The sequence below is a fragment of the Anguilla anguilla genome, chromosome 6 (assembly GCF_013347855.1).
Source record: "Anguilla anguilla isolate fAngAng1 chromosome 6, fAngAng1.pri, whole genome shotgun sequence".
Classification (NCBI taxonomy): domain Eukaryota; kingdom Metazoa; phylum Chordata; class Actinopteri; order Anguilliformes; family Anguillidae; genus Anguilla; species Anguilla anguilla.
Window position 1 is genome coordinate 30,790,421 of NC_049206.1, and position 19,197 is coordinate 30,809,617.

General features: G+C 42.0%; 2 protein-coding genes across 4 annotated transcripts in view; one reads left to right on the forward strand and one right to left on the reverse strand.

Moving 5' to 3' along the window:
* The first annotated feature begins 16 nt into the window (after window positions 1-16).
* On the forward strand, window positions 17-2,004 carry pfn4 (profilin family member 4). The gene is made up of 4 exons (XM_035422504.1): window positions 17-485; window positions 1,121-1,255; window positions 1,385-1,490; window positions 1,655-2,004. Exons 1-4 carry the CDS (start codon window positions 369-371, stop codon window positions 1,681-1,683), a joined length of 387 nt encoding a protein of 128 aa, XP_035278395.1. The 5' UTR covers window positions 17-368; the 3' UTR covers window positions 1,684-2,004.
* Window positions 2,005-13,423: 11,419 nt separating this feature from the next.
* The window catches only part of si:ch73-21k16.5 (dihydroxyacetone phosphate acyltransferase), a 67,478-nt gene continuing 61,704 nt past the window's right edge, over window positions 13,424-19,197 (reverse strand). The window contains exon 16 of one of the 3 annotated variants that reach the window (XM_035422544.1): window positions 13,424-15,348. In XM_035422544.1, the coding sequence (XP_035278435.1) occupies window positions 15,308-15,348 (41 nt within the window). In that variant the 3' untranslated portion in view covers window positions 13,424-15,307. The remainder of the gene's footprint in view (window positions 15,349-19,197) is intronic. The other 2 variants (XM_035422543.1, XM_035422541.1) reach the window with 2 other exon arrangements.

A 19,197-nucleotide genomic window follows, 5' to 3' on the forward strand; every position in this document is an offset into this window, starting at 1 on the left:
TCAGGCAAGTTGAGAAAGAAGTGCATAGCAGCTACCTATTGACAACTAAGCTAGTGAGTCAGCCGGCAAGAAAATGTATTGCAAACGTCAGTGAGAGAATATCCAATGAGAGTAAATCGGACTTGTTCTGTCTATAACGTTGAGCAAAATAGCCTACGTAGCGTATGCAGCTAACGGTGGATAGCTATCGGGGAAAAAACTGGCAACACCGGACAGCTGGCGAGCGCCAAACTAGCAAGCTAGCGTTAATTTAGCTGCAGCATAACGAGCTGTAGCCATATTTCAATATTATCATTATTAACAATAGTAAAATTAGTCTGTTTTATCTTATGTGTTAGCTAACGTTAGCGTTACAGGAGAGAAATAAGATGAACCAGCTGCAAAATTTACTAACGGATTGCTTAATCAACACAAAAAAGGTTGAAAATGCAGCTATCTTTACCACAAAAAACGCAGCTGTAAGTGCAGCGTCCCAGAGGTTTAATGTAAGTGTCCACCAATCATAAAATTTTAACTGTAGCTAACGTTACTTTATGAATTGCTATCTAATTACGATGACAGACTAGCTAACTTTATCTAATTAGCTAGCTTTCACTTGGTTAGACTAGCTAACTTTAACTCCGGATAACGTTTAGTTATCTTCGATTGCTAGCTAAAGTTCTCCCCGCGTTCGCGTGAGTTTCCTCCGGGTACTCAGGTTTCGTCCCACTGTCCAAGTACATTCAGGCAGGTTAATGGTGTGAATGTGTGAGTGAATAGTGTGTGTGGCCTGCGATGGACTGGCGATTTGTCCAGGGTGTATATATTTTTTAGTTTCTGGCTGCATCCCTTTTGCCTCTCGCTCAATGCACGCTGGGTCCAGCACCCCCCGCGACCCTGGATGAATAGACGACTTTCGAGCTTGATATCGAGCATGTGATATTTTTATAGTGATAGTTAGCCTGTTGTCCCAATTAACCACACGGCATTTTACTAAATAATTTAGCTATTTACTAAATTTAGTATATTATTAAATTTAGTCATTTCTAAAGTTAATTAGCTGTATTACAGTGTTGTGCACGATACATTCTGCTATTTTCTAATGTATTCTGTTGAACTCCACTCCACCATTTGATCTCAGATTGCGGTGCCACAGATCCAGATGTTAATAGACTTCTTCCAGCATACAAATCAGATGAGGGAGGAGGGTGTCCATTTCCTGGGAAAGAATTACACCTGCATCAGAGCTGACAAGAACTCTATATACTGTAAATCGGTCAGTTTAAGATTTGTCTGACATTAAAAGGGGTTAGCTAAATAAAGTAATATCAGCTACTTAAAACAATGGAAGTGGCCTGCTGAGTATGTCACTCACACACTGCCTCCTCTTCTCTCTCCTATCTAGAATGAACATGGGCTAATATTAGTGAGAACAGCTGTGTACGTAATAGTTGCCACGTACAACGACAGCATGTACTGTAGCGTGTGCGTGGAAGCAGTTGAGAAGTTGGGTAAGGTGGATAACAGCCATTCTTTTTTGCAGGATCTACTGGTGTCCTGTGTACTGTCTTTGTGTCAAAAGAAAACTAAATCAAGCTAATTATATCAATTACATTTCATGTTCCATTTGTACTCAGTGAATATGGATTATTGAGTGCGGTGTTTTTTCCTCCAGCTGAATATCTAAGAGAAAAGGGAAAATGAATCCAGAAGAAACTCAAGGAGGGAACATCGTTTGGTAACATGGAATTCTGATGCGTAAGCTTTGGGCAGCGTAACGCCACACTGATATGTTCTTATTACGGAAACAGAGATCACTTCAAGTGGCTCATTGAACTCTGTGTAAATGGATTAAGCTATTAGAGCAACTTTAAGCCTATATATCCTAACAACACTTCATTCAGCCTTAGGAGTACACAGAAAAGCTGAAGTAACCATTAGGCTATATGTTTTGTTGACATTTTTCTTATGTAACTATTATTTCATTGCCAAAATGTAATTTACTCATTAAATGATGTTACAGTATGAGTTCGTTTATTGATTGAATGTGATATGATATAAAATTATGCCAATTCTGATTCTGAAACTGTTTTGCTCTATACATACTGTAAATGTACATCATAATTTACTGAATATCCATTACATTACATTCAGTTAGTGGACACTTGTCCAAACCACTATCTAGAGCGGCTAACATCAGTATTACTCTGGAATATAACTAAGGCAGTGCACAATAATCAATCTATAAAGTCAGCTAAAAAAACCAACAATTAGTATTGTCAGCAAAAAATATATAATAAAGTAGCTAAAGAGAGATCTCCTCAGATAAATACATAAGGAAGGGGCATAGGAAATAAACAAGCTCCCAAAAAGAAAGCAATAGGCAAGATGCTGAATAGAATGGACAGTGATTACTGGGACGATCTGGATTTGACAGTAAGAGAGAAATGAAAGAGGAAAAGAGACAGTAAAGAGATGGTACAGTATCTTAAACATCAATAATTAGTCCCTGGTTTTTATGAATGCCTTCACAGAGTGACCAGTTAACCTAAGAAATGAAAAACCAAAAAATTTCAAAACAGCATTTGGACATTGTGTACATGATTTTACGGTTTTGTGGAATAATATGTGATTTTACAATGCAGTGCTTCTGGTTAAGAGCAGTGGGTCCTAACTGAAGCTTCAGCAATCATCAAAAAGTATACTTGAAGTATACTTTTTGATGATTGCTGAAGCTTTGTTTTATGAGTCCTGCAATTATAGACATAACTGTTTAGTGCTTTCTTGTCATCTAGAGGGCCCACTCTGTGTAGCGGATGTAGCTTGGCTAGTTAACTTGTAATCATAGTCTAGGAATTTCTTAACAAAAGTGATGGTGTTGAAGATAAAGATAACAAACGACAGAGTCAGGAGCTCCTTTATATAATTTAATAATACGACCAGTCGGGAAAAGGTACAAGTACATATATATATATATATATGACAATATATGAGTTTATATAGTTTTCAGAGACAAAGAACTGTTGTTCCAGCCTATGAGATTCGTTTAATCAACATATACAAAGATTCCATTTAGTCAATCATCATTTAGGATCAGGGAATCCATACCAAGGCTGACCATGCAGGCCTTGAGGTCCTCTAATCCCCCAAAGCACTTGATATATACCACAGCTGAAGTCTATCTCCTCTAGCTTACATTCCTACAGGAACATGGCATGGGGTGAAACAGCGTACACTTAGATATATAGACGCTCTCAGAAGTATGTTTATCAAGGGTTTAGTCAGGGTTTTCTATTGTCATGCATTTGTATGTGGGGGAGTGATCACAACCGACAGGAAATGTGAGCTGTGCAGTGTGTTCAGTGGTGACGCAATGTCATCCGACACTGCCGAGGAAGGGGCAGAGCCAGGAAATTTTCTCACAAGTACTTCTCAGGTTTCCGTCATACAACTCCAGGAAGACTTTTCGCTCAAGCAGTCTTGGGATGATACACTATGTCTGACACTCACCCTTATTTTGCCATAATCAAAGATAGATTATATTGAGTGAGTCATGACACTCAAACAGAAGTAACCCAGTTGTTGGCCAGATAAGGCCGTCGGGAAATGCTTTTCCAGATGGCTCATCATAATCAGATAGCCAGTCACCTCGGGGGCATAAAACACTAAATAAGCTCATGGCTCGATTCTATTGGATGGGCATTTGAGCTGAGGTGCAGCGGTGGTGTGCAGCTTGTCCCAGACACCAGCTAGTTCATCCTATGGCCACTCAAAAAGCGCCTTCAACATTGCCATTAACAGAGGTACTGTTTGAACATGTGGGTATGGACCTCATCAGGCCATTGGACTGAAGTCCTCAGGGGTATTGTTTTGTGCTAGTTTTGGTAGACTATGCAATATGATACCCCAAAACAGTGCTATTGTGCAGAATATCGCCTAAGAGTGTTGTACAAGCATTGTTTCCTGAGTTGGAATCTCAAAAGACATTGTAACTGATCAAGGTACATCTTTTATATCACGCACACTAGCAAAATAAACAAATTATTAGAAATTGAATCAAGGCAGACTACTATCGTCTACAAACTGATGGACTCTTGAAACGATTAAATAAAACTTTAAAAACAATTATTCATAAACTTGTGCATAAAGACAGTAGGAATTTGGATAAGTGTCTGAACCCTCTATTGTTTGCAGTGTATGAGGTGCCCCAAGCCTCCACGTGATTTTCTTTCTTTGAATTGCTTTTTGGTCGCTAGCCACTCTACACATTGGGACAGTTGGCGCGTGAGCATTTGCTCCAGGCACAAGAACATCAGCAGCACGAATATAATACAGGGGCTCAGCTGAGACACTTTTCACTGGGTAAGGTACTTACCCTTCCTCTTAACTCAAAATTATTTGCCAGTTGGCAAGGGCTGTTTGCGGTGACAAAGCGAGTTGGCGATGTTGCTAAAAGCCTGGAGATAGGTGGTTCCTGTCTTGTTGGTTACTATGGAGATTGAGAGAAATAAGTTGGGAACTGAGGCAACAAAACCAGCCAATTCCACCTCAGTCCTTTGTGATTTAATCATCTCTCATTGAGCCAGAAAGCAGATGTGGCTGGTTGCAAAAATATTTTGCTGATGTGTTCTCTCCCCTGCCAGGGCGCACACATCTCATTCACCAACATATTGAAATGTCTTCTGGGGTAATGGCACATTCTAGACCCTGTAGATAACCAGTGCATGGAGCAGTCCCATTGTGTTGGCATGTAAGCAGGATGGGTCTGTACGGTTCTATGGTGATTATTGCAAGGTGAATGAAATCTCACTTTTTGACTAGTGGTGTGTTGTTCATGAACGATTCATTCTTTTTGAACAATTTTTTTGGTGAACGAAACATACTGACTCACCTCCATGTAAAGATTTGTTCATTTGGCTCAGCTTTCAGTACAGTAATTTGATAACTTGCCTATCGCTGAAGCTGCAACTACTCCTATTTAACAGTTTTCACCATTAGCCTGTGGTAGTAGCAATTAGCCAATGACAGCATTGATCCGCTTGAGCAGGGCGTGCTCTCCGAGCCCCTCCCGTCTGTGTGATCAAAAGCAATAGTCCCTAAACTGACAGAAGCAGCAACATAACAGAACAAATACATGAAGGAACTGGGTCCACAATGAGTTATGCAGTTGCTGGAGCCCTACTGTACCACTGTCCCTTGCCCCCATATGTCTTTGTATTGCAATGACAAACACTTGCATGTGTAAAATTGAAAGCAATTGGATTACAGCTTAGCCCAGCTCTTTGATTGCATGATACACTGCCTGGCCAAAAAAAAAGTCACACACCAATATTTCGTTGGACTGCCTTTAGCTTTGATTACGGCATGCATTCGTCGTGGCATTGTTTCGACAAACTTATGCAACGTCACAACATTTATTTCCATCCAGAATTGCATTAATTTTTGGCCGAGATCTTGTATTGACGACGGGAGAGTTGAACCACTCCGTAAAGTCTTCTCCAGCATATCCCAAAGACTTTCAATGAGGTTAAGGTCAGGACTCTGGTGGCCAATTCATGTGTGAAAATGATTCCTCATGCTCCCAGAACCACTCTTTCACAATTTGAGCCCGATGAATCTTGGCATTGTCATCCTGGAATATTCACGTGCCATCAGGGAAGAAAAAATCCATTGATGGGATAACCTGGTTATTCAGTAAATTCAGGTACTCAGCTGACTTCATTTTCTTGCTGCATAACGTCGCTGAGCCTAGACCTGACCAATTGAAGCTACCTCAGCTTGTACAGTGGGCACTGTCCACAAAAAATCCAAACAGCGACTTTTTGCCTACTTGCCTACTTGCATTCTGGATTTTTTTTAGTATTTGCACTGTAGGCATTGTAAATACTATTTATGTCATTACACAAATAATACAAAATCGCTTGTGTACTTCTGTGGTGGAGCGGAAGCCCGTCAGACCGGTCTTTCATTTGTTTCCTTCAGTTTGTTAACCTATTGAAAAATGAATGAGATTAACTGATTGCGCTGAATGTACTTAATGACTCAAATTAACAAAATGAACTGAATGTGCTGAAAGACTTAAATGAAAGAAACTAACTGAATGTACTGAAAGAATCAAATGACCGAAATGAACTGATTGTGCTGAATGTACTGAGCAAGAATCCAGGTGTCTTAATTGGGTTTTGAATACAGCAATTATGTTGCTATATTTCATGCTTTTGGTGATCAAAACAATCAGAAGAAAGCATTTACATGACCAGCATTTACATTTACATGATCAGAGTATTGCCATAATTAAGGTAAGATCAGATAGTGTGCATGTAGCCACATCAACTTGGTGATTTTATACCTTCCCAAATATTGTAACATTGGTAGGGTTTTGGTTTGGGTAGAGTCGTAACATGTTTTGGGGCCCGTCTGAGATTGGGCTGTGTTTCGATATCTGAAGTAATTTTGTTGCATTGGGTCTGCTGTTATCATGCTATGGAGACTGTTGTCTTTTTAAGACGTAGTTTGTCATAGCTAGTATTTGTTAGTGTTGTGGGTGCACTTTGTGTTGATGTGGTGCCACGATTTCAGTTACTCATATGCTACATTGTACTTTTAAGCCAATTTGCATTGATTTTGGTAGTGTTTTGCATGAAGCACTTCTACTGATTAGTGACGTGTTGTTTTGCCTTGAACTAGCCTTTATGTTCAAAGCATTTACAGCTACAACTTCAAAGCAAATTTACATTTGTAAGTGGACATTTTAGAAAAGAAAATCAAATATGTGGAATTTATTTGGGAAAAAGAGAGCCTATTTGGTCGGTGGTGTACATCACAAGACATTACTGAGTATGATCAACTCCATGATTGAATTCTCCTGGGGGTGTTTAAAAACCGCATGCTGTAACTATGGCCATTTATATCAATTAACAAAAACAAAGGTTTCTAAGGCAAAAGTTTTAGCTGATGAATTTTTGTTGACTCACAAAAATGTGTTTCCTGCCAAAAAAGTTTTAACGTTTTGATAAGTCAGGTAAGATTGTCCGTAATTGCTCTGTCAGTCCTTGCAAGTTTAATATTCCTCCCTCTGAAAAATATTCACGTTGTTGACAAATCTACAACATTTGGGTTTTTATTTTGCATTCAAAATTTTTTAACCCAAATTGCCTGTGTACACATCATTTACACCCCTGTCCTTGTTAATATATGAGTCACCTTGTATTGAAAAGGAGAGTCCCCTTAAGGATTATGCCCCGTTCCTAATGTTATAACTCTTGGTCATTGATTTGTTTTGTTCCTGTATTAACAGCTCACTCTCTCTTCTTCCCAGTGTGTGCATTCAGTGTGTGGGTGTGTCTGTGTATGTGATGAGCTGCAGGTGGGGCTCTCTCTGATTGGATCAGGTGAAGGGATTGCTGTTGGCTGATTGGCTAATGCGGAGGATTTAAACACTAGCTGACGCCAACCTTGTCACTTCTCTCTTCCATTTCCACAAGGAAGGCCGTTCTGCTGGAGTTTAGAGTTGTGTGTTAGCTGAGAACTTTGATTAGTAATTGTATGTTTGAATTAAGAGATAGTGGCCACGCGTGTGTTATGTAATTTTCGTAACTCTCTTAACTCTTCTGTACTTAGTATTAGGAATCATTGTACACTAAATATTTAAAACTAAGGTAGCAGTCTGTAGGAGTGAGAAGCCCTTTTCTTTGGTAATCATTTTTCCCCCATGTTTTTCAGTTAGGAGTTAGGTTAGAGCCTTGTCCTTTTGTTCCAACTTAGTTTTTTTTGTTAGGGAAGTGTAGAGTTGGGATTTGTGAATTTTTGTTTGTTTTGGGCATTGCTCATCTCTGAAGTTTTGAAAATAAACTGCTACCTTGAGAAATTTGATTGCTGTTCGGCTGGCCATTCTTGGGAGTTGGAAGAGCGGTGACTCTCTACATGCTGTGTCCAGGTTTCCCTTAGACCAGGGACGTAACACTAATGGAGGAAGTGGTGTCATTGTTTAGCAATCCTGCAGTTCATAAAACTGTTGAAATTCTGAAAGACGCTGGCACTGCTCAGTCTTTTATTTTGAAGGATGTATTGCATTTGTAAAAAGAATCCTGATTGGGCTGCAGTGTTTTAACCCAGGGGATCAAAATGGGCTATACTGATGTGCCATTGCATGCCATATCATTAAAATCAGAGCTGGTGACTGGTTGTCTGAGGGTGGAGGTGTGTCCCACTCTCCTGGTGAGGGGACTGGGGATAGATAATCTTGATGTGAACTGGGCAGAATCTTTTTTTATTCTGCCTTTCTGTCATCTGTAACTTCAACAATCATTTCTGGGCTTGGTGCGTCTCAACGAATCGCACACTTTTTGTTGCGACTCAAACGGGCTGTTTCTGGAAACTGTCACTAGACTACTTAATGAGAAATGACATTCTGATGCGGAAATGGAGACCCTTAATTGTTTTGCACAGGATGATTGGTGTCCAGCCTATCAGGTTGTAGTTCATGTTAAATATCAGAATGAGGAACTGAATCTTGCTCATGCATAAAAAACTCAAAAAAGGAAAAATGTGCTATATTTTGATCTTTTTCTTCTGGCGACTAAGTATTGGTGTTACTTCCAGTTCCTGGATCTGCACTGCAAGCCAGATATATAGTTGAAGTCGAAAGTTTATATACACATTAGCCAAATCCATTTAAACTCAGTTTTTCAAACATTCCCTGTCTTAGGTCAGTTAGGATCACAACTTTATTTTAAGAATGTGAAATGTCAGAATAATAGTAGAGAGCATGATTTATTTCAGCTTTTATTTCTTTCATTACATTCCCAGTGGGTCAGAAGTTTACATACAGTATTTGGTAGCATTGCCTTTAAATTGTTTAACTTGGGTCAAACGTCTCGGGTAGCCTTCCACAAGCTTCTCACAAGGAATTTTGGCCCATTCCTCCTGACAGAAGTGCTGTAACTGAGTCAGGCTTGTAGGCCTCCTTGCTCACACACGTTTTTTCAGTTCTGCCCACAAATTTTCGATTGGATTGAGGTGAGGTCTTTGTGATGGCCACTCCAATACCTTGACTTTGTTGTCCTTAAGACATTTTGCCACAACTTTGGTAGTATGCGTTGGGTCATTGTCCATTTGGAAGAGCCATTTGCAACCAAGCTTTAACTTCCTGGCTGATGTCTTGAGATGTTGCTTCAATATATCCACATCATTTTCCTTCCTCATGATGCCATCCATTTTATGAAGTGCACCAGTTCCTCCTGCAGCAAAGCACCCCCACAACATGATGCTGCCACCCTCATGCTTTACGTTCGAGATGGTGTGCTTCGGCTTGCAAGCCTCACTCTTTTTCCTCCAAACATAACGATGGTCATTATGGCCAAACAGTTCAATTTTTGTTTCATCAGACCAGAGGACATTTCTCCAAAAAGTAAGATCTTTGTCCCCATGTGCAGTTGCAAACTGTGTTCTGGCTTTTTTATGGCGGTTTTGGAGTAATGGCTTCTTCCTTGCTGAGCAGCCTTTCAGGTTATGTCTCGTTTTACTGTGGATATAGATACTTTTGTACCTGTTCCCTCCAGCATCTTCACAAAGTCCTTTGCTGTTGTTCTGGGATTGATTTGCACTTTTCACACCAAAGCACGTTCATCTCTAGGAGACAGAACGCGTCTCCTTCCTGAGCGGTATGATGGCTGCATAATCCCATGGTGTTGGAAATAGCTCCTAAGGATGAACCAGACTTGTGGAGTTCCACAATTTTCTTTCTGAGGTCTTGGCTGATCTCTTTTGATTTTCCCATGATGTCAAGCAAACAGGCACGGAGTTTGAAGGTAGGCCTTAACATACATCCACAGGTACACCTCCAATTGACTCAAATAATGTCAATTAGCTTATCAGAAGTTTCTAAAGCCATGACATCATTTTCTGGAATTTTCCAAGCTGTTTAAAGGCACAGTCAAACTTCTGGCCCACTGGAATTGTGATATAGTTAATTAAAAGTGAAATAATCTGTCTGTAAACAATTGTTGGAAAAATTACTTGTGTCATGCACAAGGTGGATGTTCTAACTGACTTGCCAACACTATAGTTTGCTAACATGCTAACAATCTGTGGAGTGGTTAAAAATGAGTTTTAATTACTTCAACCTAAGTGTATGTAAACTTCTGACTTCAACTGTATTGATGGTTTTACAGTGGTCTGAAAAAGTGGCAAGGTTTATCTTGTCTGTACTCATGAACATAAATAATGTACTTGATTATGTCATGTGAACATGCTGACAGCCTACTGTGGTCATGATTCACAATTTGAGCATGTGAAACCTGTGATGTCCTGTACCCTTTCTTCTCTGTTGGAGGGCATGGCTATTTTCTGCTCATTGCCCCCAGAGGAAGATGAGGGCAGCATAGTATTGCCCTTGAGGAGTATAGTGGAGGGGTATTTATTGCTGATGATCTCTTTCACTAAACAGTGGCCAAGAGAAATCACGTAATTAGCCTTGTGGAGTCTCACCGTAATCTGTTCCCTTATTGAACGTATCATAGATACACTCACAATCAAGAAACGTGCAAATCGAATCAATCTGGTAAAACGTGAATATCTATGTAAAGAGGCGGCTTATATGTTGGAGCACAATATTGCCAAACACAGCTGTAGTTCTTGGAGATCACCCTAGTTATGTTTAAGAAAAACTAGAGACAGACAGTTGTTTAGCTAAGTATTATATGTTTACTGTCCAACTCTCATTTCACAACACAACATTTGGCTAGTCGTAACATAGGATCTACGACGCAGTACCTTTCGGTATCATTACTGGCCAATGTGAAAATGCTACAAAGAGCAGCGAGTCCATACTGCCGTGCAAAGGCAAAAGGCCGTAACTTCAATTTTGGTCAAAAATGAGTTATTGTCATTTTTGGAACATTAAAGATCTGCTTCATCGTGTGGACAAATATCTTGAGTCAATTTTGTTGTTTTTTGGAGAAAATAGTGGGTTGTCTTTTCCGTAACTTCCAAAGCCCTAGAGAAGCCAAGGCAGAATCCCGTAACATCAGTTACGGTTCTTTGTCTTTGTTTCGCTGCACTCCGGAATGCTCAAATTGAGTTAAGGCTTAACTTAAGGTACTCTGCCTTTGTTTTGCTGCGCATCAAAGTGAAGTTACTGTTTATCGCGCTGGAGTTACGGTGTTATGCCTATGTGTCATCGAAGCATTTCTGAGACACACACAGTAGCTTGAATATAGTGTAAAGCAAATATAGTGTTGCAGTGGTTGTTTTTACTAACATTGCATCTAGCTTTTAAGAATGGCCCATTGCTCTCGAGGGAAAATGTTGGTAGAGATGGCACCCACCAAAACCAAGGTAAGAAAGATTATGCTGCTAGATAAATCAATCAATCAATCAAATTTTATTTATATAGCGTATTTTACAACAGTTGTCACAATACGCTTTACAGACAACCCTAGCCTAAACCCCCACAGGAGCAAGCCTAAGGCAACAGTGGCAAGGAAAAACTCCCTGTGGCAGATGGGGAGAAACCTTGGAAGGAACCAGGCTCAAGGGGGAAACCCATCCTCCTCTGGTCGGCTCAGGGTGCCGACTGGTGACCAGCATGTCAGCCAGTTTATGCACAAGATATGATATGTGATGTGGCTCAGATGATGGGTGGGGCCGGGTGGCGGTGATGGGGAACAGCAGGTGGCGGCAGATGTGGGCAGGGTGGAGGCAATGACGAAGGAGGGGCTGGACCGCAGAGGTGGGGGAGACCAGACGACTCTCGAAGCACTCTCGAGGGTTGGGGCAAGAGCCCCGCCGGCAGCGTGGGGAAAAGGGTGGAAACGGCAATTAGGGAATTTGCAATATAGCAGACAGTGAGTAAAGTGCCAGTGGTATGTATTGGGGGGACCCCGCCAGGAGTAGAATATGGCTGCATATCTACTAGGACAGGGATGGAGAGCCCATGCAGTCATGAGGGGTAGACAACCATACCCGCCTATCAAGAGCCAGCCCATGTAAAGTCGGGTCACAGCTGATTGACAGGTGACAGTAAGGAAAGGATTGCCACCTACAAAGCTCTATGACTACAGGCTTCTCGCACCCTGTCTCCAGACTACAACTGATTGTAAGCCTGAGCATAGAGGTGCGTTTTTAATCTAGATTTAAATATTGAGACTGTGTCTGACTCCTTTATAAATTTTGGAAGCTGGTTCCACAGTAGTGGGGCCCTGTAGGAGAAAGCCCTACCACCTTTTAGGTTCTTGGAAATTCTTGGGACTACCAAGTAGCCTGCGTCTTGAGACCGGAGTGACCTTATGGGCTTACAAGGTAGGAGCAGGTTCGATATGTACACAGGTGCATGTCCATGCAGAGCTTTAAAAGTCAGGAGCAAAACCTTGAAGTCTATCCTATGCTTAATGGGTAGCCAGTGAAGCGACGCTAGTACTGGTGTAATGTGCTCATACTTCTTAGTTCTGCTCAAGATACGAGCAGCTGCATTCTGCACAAGCTGGAGATTCTTTAACGAGTTATTAGGGCAGCCAGAAAGCAGGGTGTTACAGTAGTCTAACCTAGACGTAACAAACACATGGATCAATTTTTCAGCATCCCCGACTGACAGGAAATGTCTAATTTTAGCTATGTTGCGCAGCTGAAAGAAGGCAATTCTGGATATGTTTTTTATATGGGTGTCAAAAGATAGATCAGGATCAATGGTGACACCAAGGTCTTTAACGACCATATTAGGTTCAGCCAAACAACCATCACAGTTTAAGGTGAGAGTAGACAATTTCTCCCTTAATATTTTGGGACCTAAAACCAACATTTCAGTCTTGTCTGAATTTAGGAGCAGAAAATTTGAAAGCATCCAAACCTTGATATCTACAATACAGGCCTCTAACCGTGAAAGCGGCAGTGCTTCACCAGGTTTCATTGAAATATAAATCTGGGTATCGTCCGCATAACAGTGGAACTCTACGCCATGTGCCCGGATAATATTGCCAAGTGGTAGCATATATAGCGAGAAGAGTACTGGTCCTAGTACTGATCCTTGTGGAATACCATATTTCATTATTGAGGAGCTGGACTCATCTTCTTTTAATTTGACAAGCTGTTTCCTGTCACATAGGTATGATCCAAACCATGCGAGTGCCTGTCCATGAAGTCCAACACAGGCCTGGAGTCTGTCCAGAAGAATTCCATGGTCAATTGTATCAAAAGCTGCACTCAGGTCGAGGAGCACAAGAACCGACACAGAGTTACGGTCGGCTGACAGTAGTAAATCATTTGTAACCTTGATAAGTGCGGTTTCTGTGCTGTGGTGGGGTCTAAACCCAGATTGGAATACTTCATGGATACCGTTAGAGCTAAGGTATGCACTTAGTTGCTTAGCAACAATTTTCTCCAATAATTTTGAAAGAAATGGAAGGTTTGAAATAGGTCTATAATTTTCCAATTTATCGGGTTCTAGGTTTGGTTTCTTCAATAATGGCTTAATGACTGCCACTTTTAGTGACTCAGGTACGTATCCTGTGACTAGGGATGTGTTAACAATTTTTAGTATATGCTGGCCTAGTACTGGAAATAGTTCTTTAATCCAGTTTGAAGGAATAGGATCGAGTATACAGGTCGTCGTTTTTGAAGACATAACTTCAGATAACTCAACCATGCTAATGGGCATAAAACAGCTTAGTACTGCTGTCTGTAAATCTTCCTGTTGTAACCAGGTGTGGGGCTGTTTATTAACATGAACAGAAATAGTGCATGATGGAGACAGTTTGGAAATCTGGTCTCTAATAGCCTCAATTTTCTGATCGAAGAAGTTCATGAAGTCATTACTGCAGTGCTAAATAGAAATTTTGGGTTATGTCTATTTTGTTCAATAAGTTTTGAGAAAAAGGCAGATCTAGCAGAAGCAAGAGCTTGCTTTTATACTGAAGAAAGCCGTTTTTCCATGCAAGATGAAATACTTCTAGCTTTGTTGACCGCCATTTTCGCTCTAATTTTCTAGTAGGCTGCTTAGATAGTCTACTCAAATTACTTGTTAGCTAGCTAGCTAGCGCGAGCTAGCATTAGCTAGCTTAGGCTAACTACTTCACAAACAAAACCAAACTGCTCCCATATGCGATCAGAATGCAAAGAAAGCATTGGAAACAAACAATAACTAGATGGCTTGCTAGCTATAAGTAATCGTATATCATACGCAATTAATTCATTTTTTGTGTCATGCCGGCTAGTCAGTGCCAGCCTGTGACAGCCCGACACTGACAGCCAGGGAAACAGCGCGAGTGGGTTAGGGCTCGCACAGACACACGACACACCTCCTAAATAGCCTAATCACACACACACAAGCTCAGTAGTAACAATTCACAGTAAAAAAGATAGCCTACCTTTTTTTGTAACCTGATAAAAATCCATTGCAAACAACATCCTTTGAGAAGTTAAATCCACAACATGAGTTTTAAGCATTACTCGCTGGCGTTCAACACGTTAAATCCATAACATGAGTCGTCCTTGAGTATCCTACTCTGGCATTCATCCAATTAAATCCAAAACACCGGTCTTGTATCCTTTACTATTCGTTGCGTTAGTAAACATTGCACTCAATAAATTGATTGCAAAACGTTATCCTCCCCCATGCAAAACTATTTTGTTTGATCGATGTCATCTGTGTCTACATGTCAGAAAAACAATGAATCGAATCTAAGCCTAATTGTGCCATGATCACTAGATTTTATGTAGATGTTATCATTATTATCATATACTGATTTTATATAGTGATCAGCAACCAAACAAGCGATCAAATGGAAGTTAATGCCTTTTGCCTTGGCATGACCCCTTATTATTTTGCAGACAATGCAAAGGCAGAGTACATTAACTTCCAAATAAGGGTCAAAGGTCAAGTTTGAGCTCAAGATTTTCATGTAGATAAATAACTTAATTAAAAAAACAAAGAATTGCCACATTTCCAATATTCTGCCCACAGTTCATTTGGCTGGACAACAAAACAATCTTCTGAAAGCAACTCGATGCCAAGCTCAGTCCAAAAGTTATCGGAGTGTACCTGAAAATTCCCATGTGCATGACAAATGCAGGAAGGTTCTTGCTTTCAGAGTGTAGAGGTACCTGCAGGTAACCTTGTCAGAGATCCAGATCCAGTTTTCGGAAGATCCTGGCCCCATGTAGCAGAGTGGTGTCTTCCTTTGTTGTGGGTAGGGGATCCCTGTCTGGCACCATGGCTTTCTTGACAGATCAATACAGATGTGTATGCCACCTGACTTCTTTGTATCAGTCACCATATTCAATACCCATGGAGAAGCATCGATGGGTTCAGTGATCTCGGCTGCCAACAGTTGTTTCAGTTCAGTAATAACATCATCACACAGGGCCAGGGGTATCCTGCGCAATGGTTGGATCACAGGAGGAATGCCTGGGTTAAGCAGTAGCTTGTGCATGAAAGCTGAGAGACAGTCTAAGTCATTTATTTTAACTTGACCATAACCACTCAGACTTGTTGATGGAGCCTCTAATGTCTGGTGAGAGAAGAACATCCGGTAAGTGTCCGCACTGAGCAGTGATACTTTGGCCCCCGTGTCAAAGAGCAAAGGGATGCAGCACTCGCCCAGCTGAACAGCGTACATAGTGAAGGCCCCTTGTTAAAAGTTTTGAATCTTCCTAGGGGTCCATTGTAACAAAATACAAAAATATGGCACAGCCCAGACAATTACCACAACCAAGGCCACCATAGCTATCTTAGTTATCTCTCACCGATTCTCAAATATTGTGGATTCTCAGTCCCGTACTGTACTCAATGACATCCTGATCCAAGAAGCCAAGCAGACCAGTATTTTGCCAGCTTATTCAACACTTCTATAAATGTAAGTAATCGTAATCATGCCTGCTTCCTCATGCTTTCAATCTTCTTTTTTATCCATCATTTGCTGTCAGGGTCAGATCATGGTCCCGTGAGGCCCCTGGGCACATGTCTTTTGGAGCCACCCCCCCCCCAACAACAATATTAAATGATAACCACTAAACAGTGTGCTAGTGTGTAACAACACCACAATGTGCATTTAGCATACTCGTTCATTTGGGCTAGCTAATAAGCTCTCAATGAGGTTTTTATTCCCACAGCCACAGCATCCCATGTTTTGAACAAATTGTAGTTTTGAACTAATAGCACTAATAGTTAGCTAGCTAGTAGCTTTGATTTAAGCATCATGATTGGCATGCTGTTTTAACATTTATTCAACCCACTGTAGCTAGCTACCCCTTTATCTTATACCCCTTTCACACAGATGACCCACAAACAAATGCCACCTAACTAACTAGTTAAGTTGTGTGCCACCTAACTAGTTTGACAGCGGAGGTTTAGGCCGATAGTGAACTAACTGGCTTTTTAGTGCAGCTAATTTGGTTGTAAGGGCATCTAGCTGGCAAAAATGGCAACTAGCTAACTCAGTGGCGTAGGTTTTGTTTGAACATTGGGGGGACACATTATGTCGGGGGTCTGGGGGTCCTCCCCCAGGAAATTTTGAGTGTCAAACACTTCATTTCTTGCATTCTGGTGAATTTTTATGCACCAATTTGTGCTTTTTCTGCATCAATTTATGGTGGAAATGCTTCTTTCATGTTTTTATTGGGGGGGACAAATGCACGTGTTCTAAATATTGAGGGGGACGTATCCCCTGCGTCCCCCCCGAAATCTACGCCTATGAGCTAACTAATTTCTGTTAACAAGCTGAATCATATGGGCAGCTAGCCAGGGAAAATGGGCAGCTAGCTAATATAAAGGGATAGCTAGTTAGGGTAAGTCAAATAACGAACGGCTTGCCGTAATATGACACCCTTCAAACTGTCTTGTTATGTGGAATGAACTGACTTGTTGGTGAATATTGTATCATGTCACAGCATATTGTAGCGTGCCAACCAGTGGCTCAGTTGTACAGCACTGTACTCTCAGAGAGGTTCTCGTTTTAAGAATGCACTGTATGTACCAAGGGACCCAGGTGTTACGCTCGATGTATGCACCGAGGGGCCTGGGGCCCCTAGTGGTCAACTCACACTGTAAGCACCCAGGGGCCCGTGGGCCCTAGAGGTCATCTCATGCTTTAAGCACCGAGGGGCCTCACATTGTAAGCACTGTGGGGTCCGGGGGCCCTAGTGGTCAGCTCATGCTTTAAGCAAGGAGGGGCCCAGGGACCCTCACACTTTAGATGCCAAGGGGCCCAGGGGCTCTAGTGGTCAGATTATGCTTTAAGCCCAATGGGCCTAGGGGCCTTAGTGGTCAGCTCACTGTTTAAACGCCAAGGGGCCTGGGGGCCCTCACACTGTAAGCGCTGAAGGGCCCAGGGGCCCTCACACTGTAAGTGCTGAGGGGCCCAGGGACCCTCACACTGTAAGCGCTGAGGGGCCCAGGGGCCCTAGTGGTCAGCTTACGTTTCAAACACCAAGGGGTCTGGGGGCCCTCACATTGTAAGCGGTGAGGGGTCTGGGGGTCAGTAGTGGTCAGCTCACATTTTAAACACCAAGGGGTCTGGAGGCCCTCACATTGTAAGCACTGAGGGGTCTGGGGGCCCTAGTGGTGAGCTCACATTTTAAACACCAAGGGGCCCGGGGACCCTTACATTGTAAGCGCTGAGGAGTCTGGGGGTCCCTAGTGGTTAGCTCACGCTATAAGCACCCAGGGGCCTAGTGGTCAGCTTACGTTTTAAAAGCCAAGGGGCCCAGGGGCCCTCACACTGTAAGCGCTGAGGGGCCCAGGTGCCCTCACACTGTAAGCGCTGAAGAGCCCAGGGGCCCTAGTGGTCAGCTTACGTTTTAAACACCAAGGGGTCTGGGGGCCCTCACATTGTAAACGCCGAGGGGTCTGGGGGGCAGTAGTGGTCAGCTCACATTTTAAACACCAAGGGGCCTGGTGGCCCTCACATTTAAAGCGCTGAGGGGTTTGGGGGGCCCTAGTGGTTAGGTCATGCTATAAACACCCAGGGGCCTAGTGGTCAGCCTGTGCTGTGTGCACTGAGGGCCCTGGCATTCAGCTTCCTTCGGAAGTCTTCGGCCACGCACCGCGCGCGGCCTGAGGCTTGGGGGCCCCCTGGCAGTCCGAGGCCCCGGGACACTGGCCCCACTGGCTCGGTCCATAATCCAGCCATGTTTGCAGTCTTCCGCCGTTAGTGATACTTTCACTTGTGATAAATGTATTTCTAATGTTAAACTGGCGGAAAAGATTTCCGAATTGGAAGTTCACATCCAGCCTCTTCAAGAGATGTAGTGAGGAATTTTTTAACTCCTTTTTAGCCCACCCAGATTTCCTTTTAACATAACGTATTAACCCCATTGCCCCCCTCGTAATAGGATGAGTTCATCTCAGTAAGAAGGAAGCATAGTAATAAGTACACATTCAACCTCCTCCACTAGAACTTTCTAACTTGTTCGCCCAACTTGATAACACACTGGTCGAAGAACGGAAACATGAAAAATTGCTGATAATTGTCGACTTCATAGTCCGAGATGTGAGACATTTTTAAATTAGCACCTATAGTAAATTGTATTCCTGGTGCTACAGCAACCAACATAAAGGCTAACCTGAAAGTGCTGGCTAAGGGGAAACACAAACATACATTTTCCCAATTTGTTATTCATACTAACGATGTCCATATGGGGCAATCGGAGGTCATGAAAAGTAATTCTGAATCTGTGTGTTTGATGGCAAAGACAATGTGAGGGTCAGTAACCTGCTCCGGTCCCTACCCTATTCGGTGCAGCGACAAAATTTATAGCAGATTATTGTCGTTAAATCTCTGGTTAGCCAAGTGGTGTTCATCAAACAATGTGGGTTTTATAGATAATTGGCAACATTTTTGAGCCAAGCCCAGTCTTTTGAAAAGAGATGGTTTTCACCCATCCCATGAGGGCATCGCGCTTCTATCTAGAAACATAGCCTCTAGTTTGAATTTTCTAAACTGAATATTCACAGCCAAGGTCTTGTTGCAGACATTCTGTCCGACACAGATATCTGCCAGCTCCCCAGAACTGCAGAGTGAACCTCACCCTATTGAGACTGTGTCTGTCCCCCATATTCTAAATGATTTAAATTCTAAAATCCAAAGTTTGCCACAAATATTTGATCAATATTAAGACAAACCATACTGTTATTGCAGAAATAATATTTTGAAACTTGGATTATTAAACATAAGATTACTTAATTCTAAGGCAACTCTTGTGAAGGGACTAATCACTGATTATTGT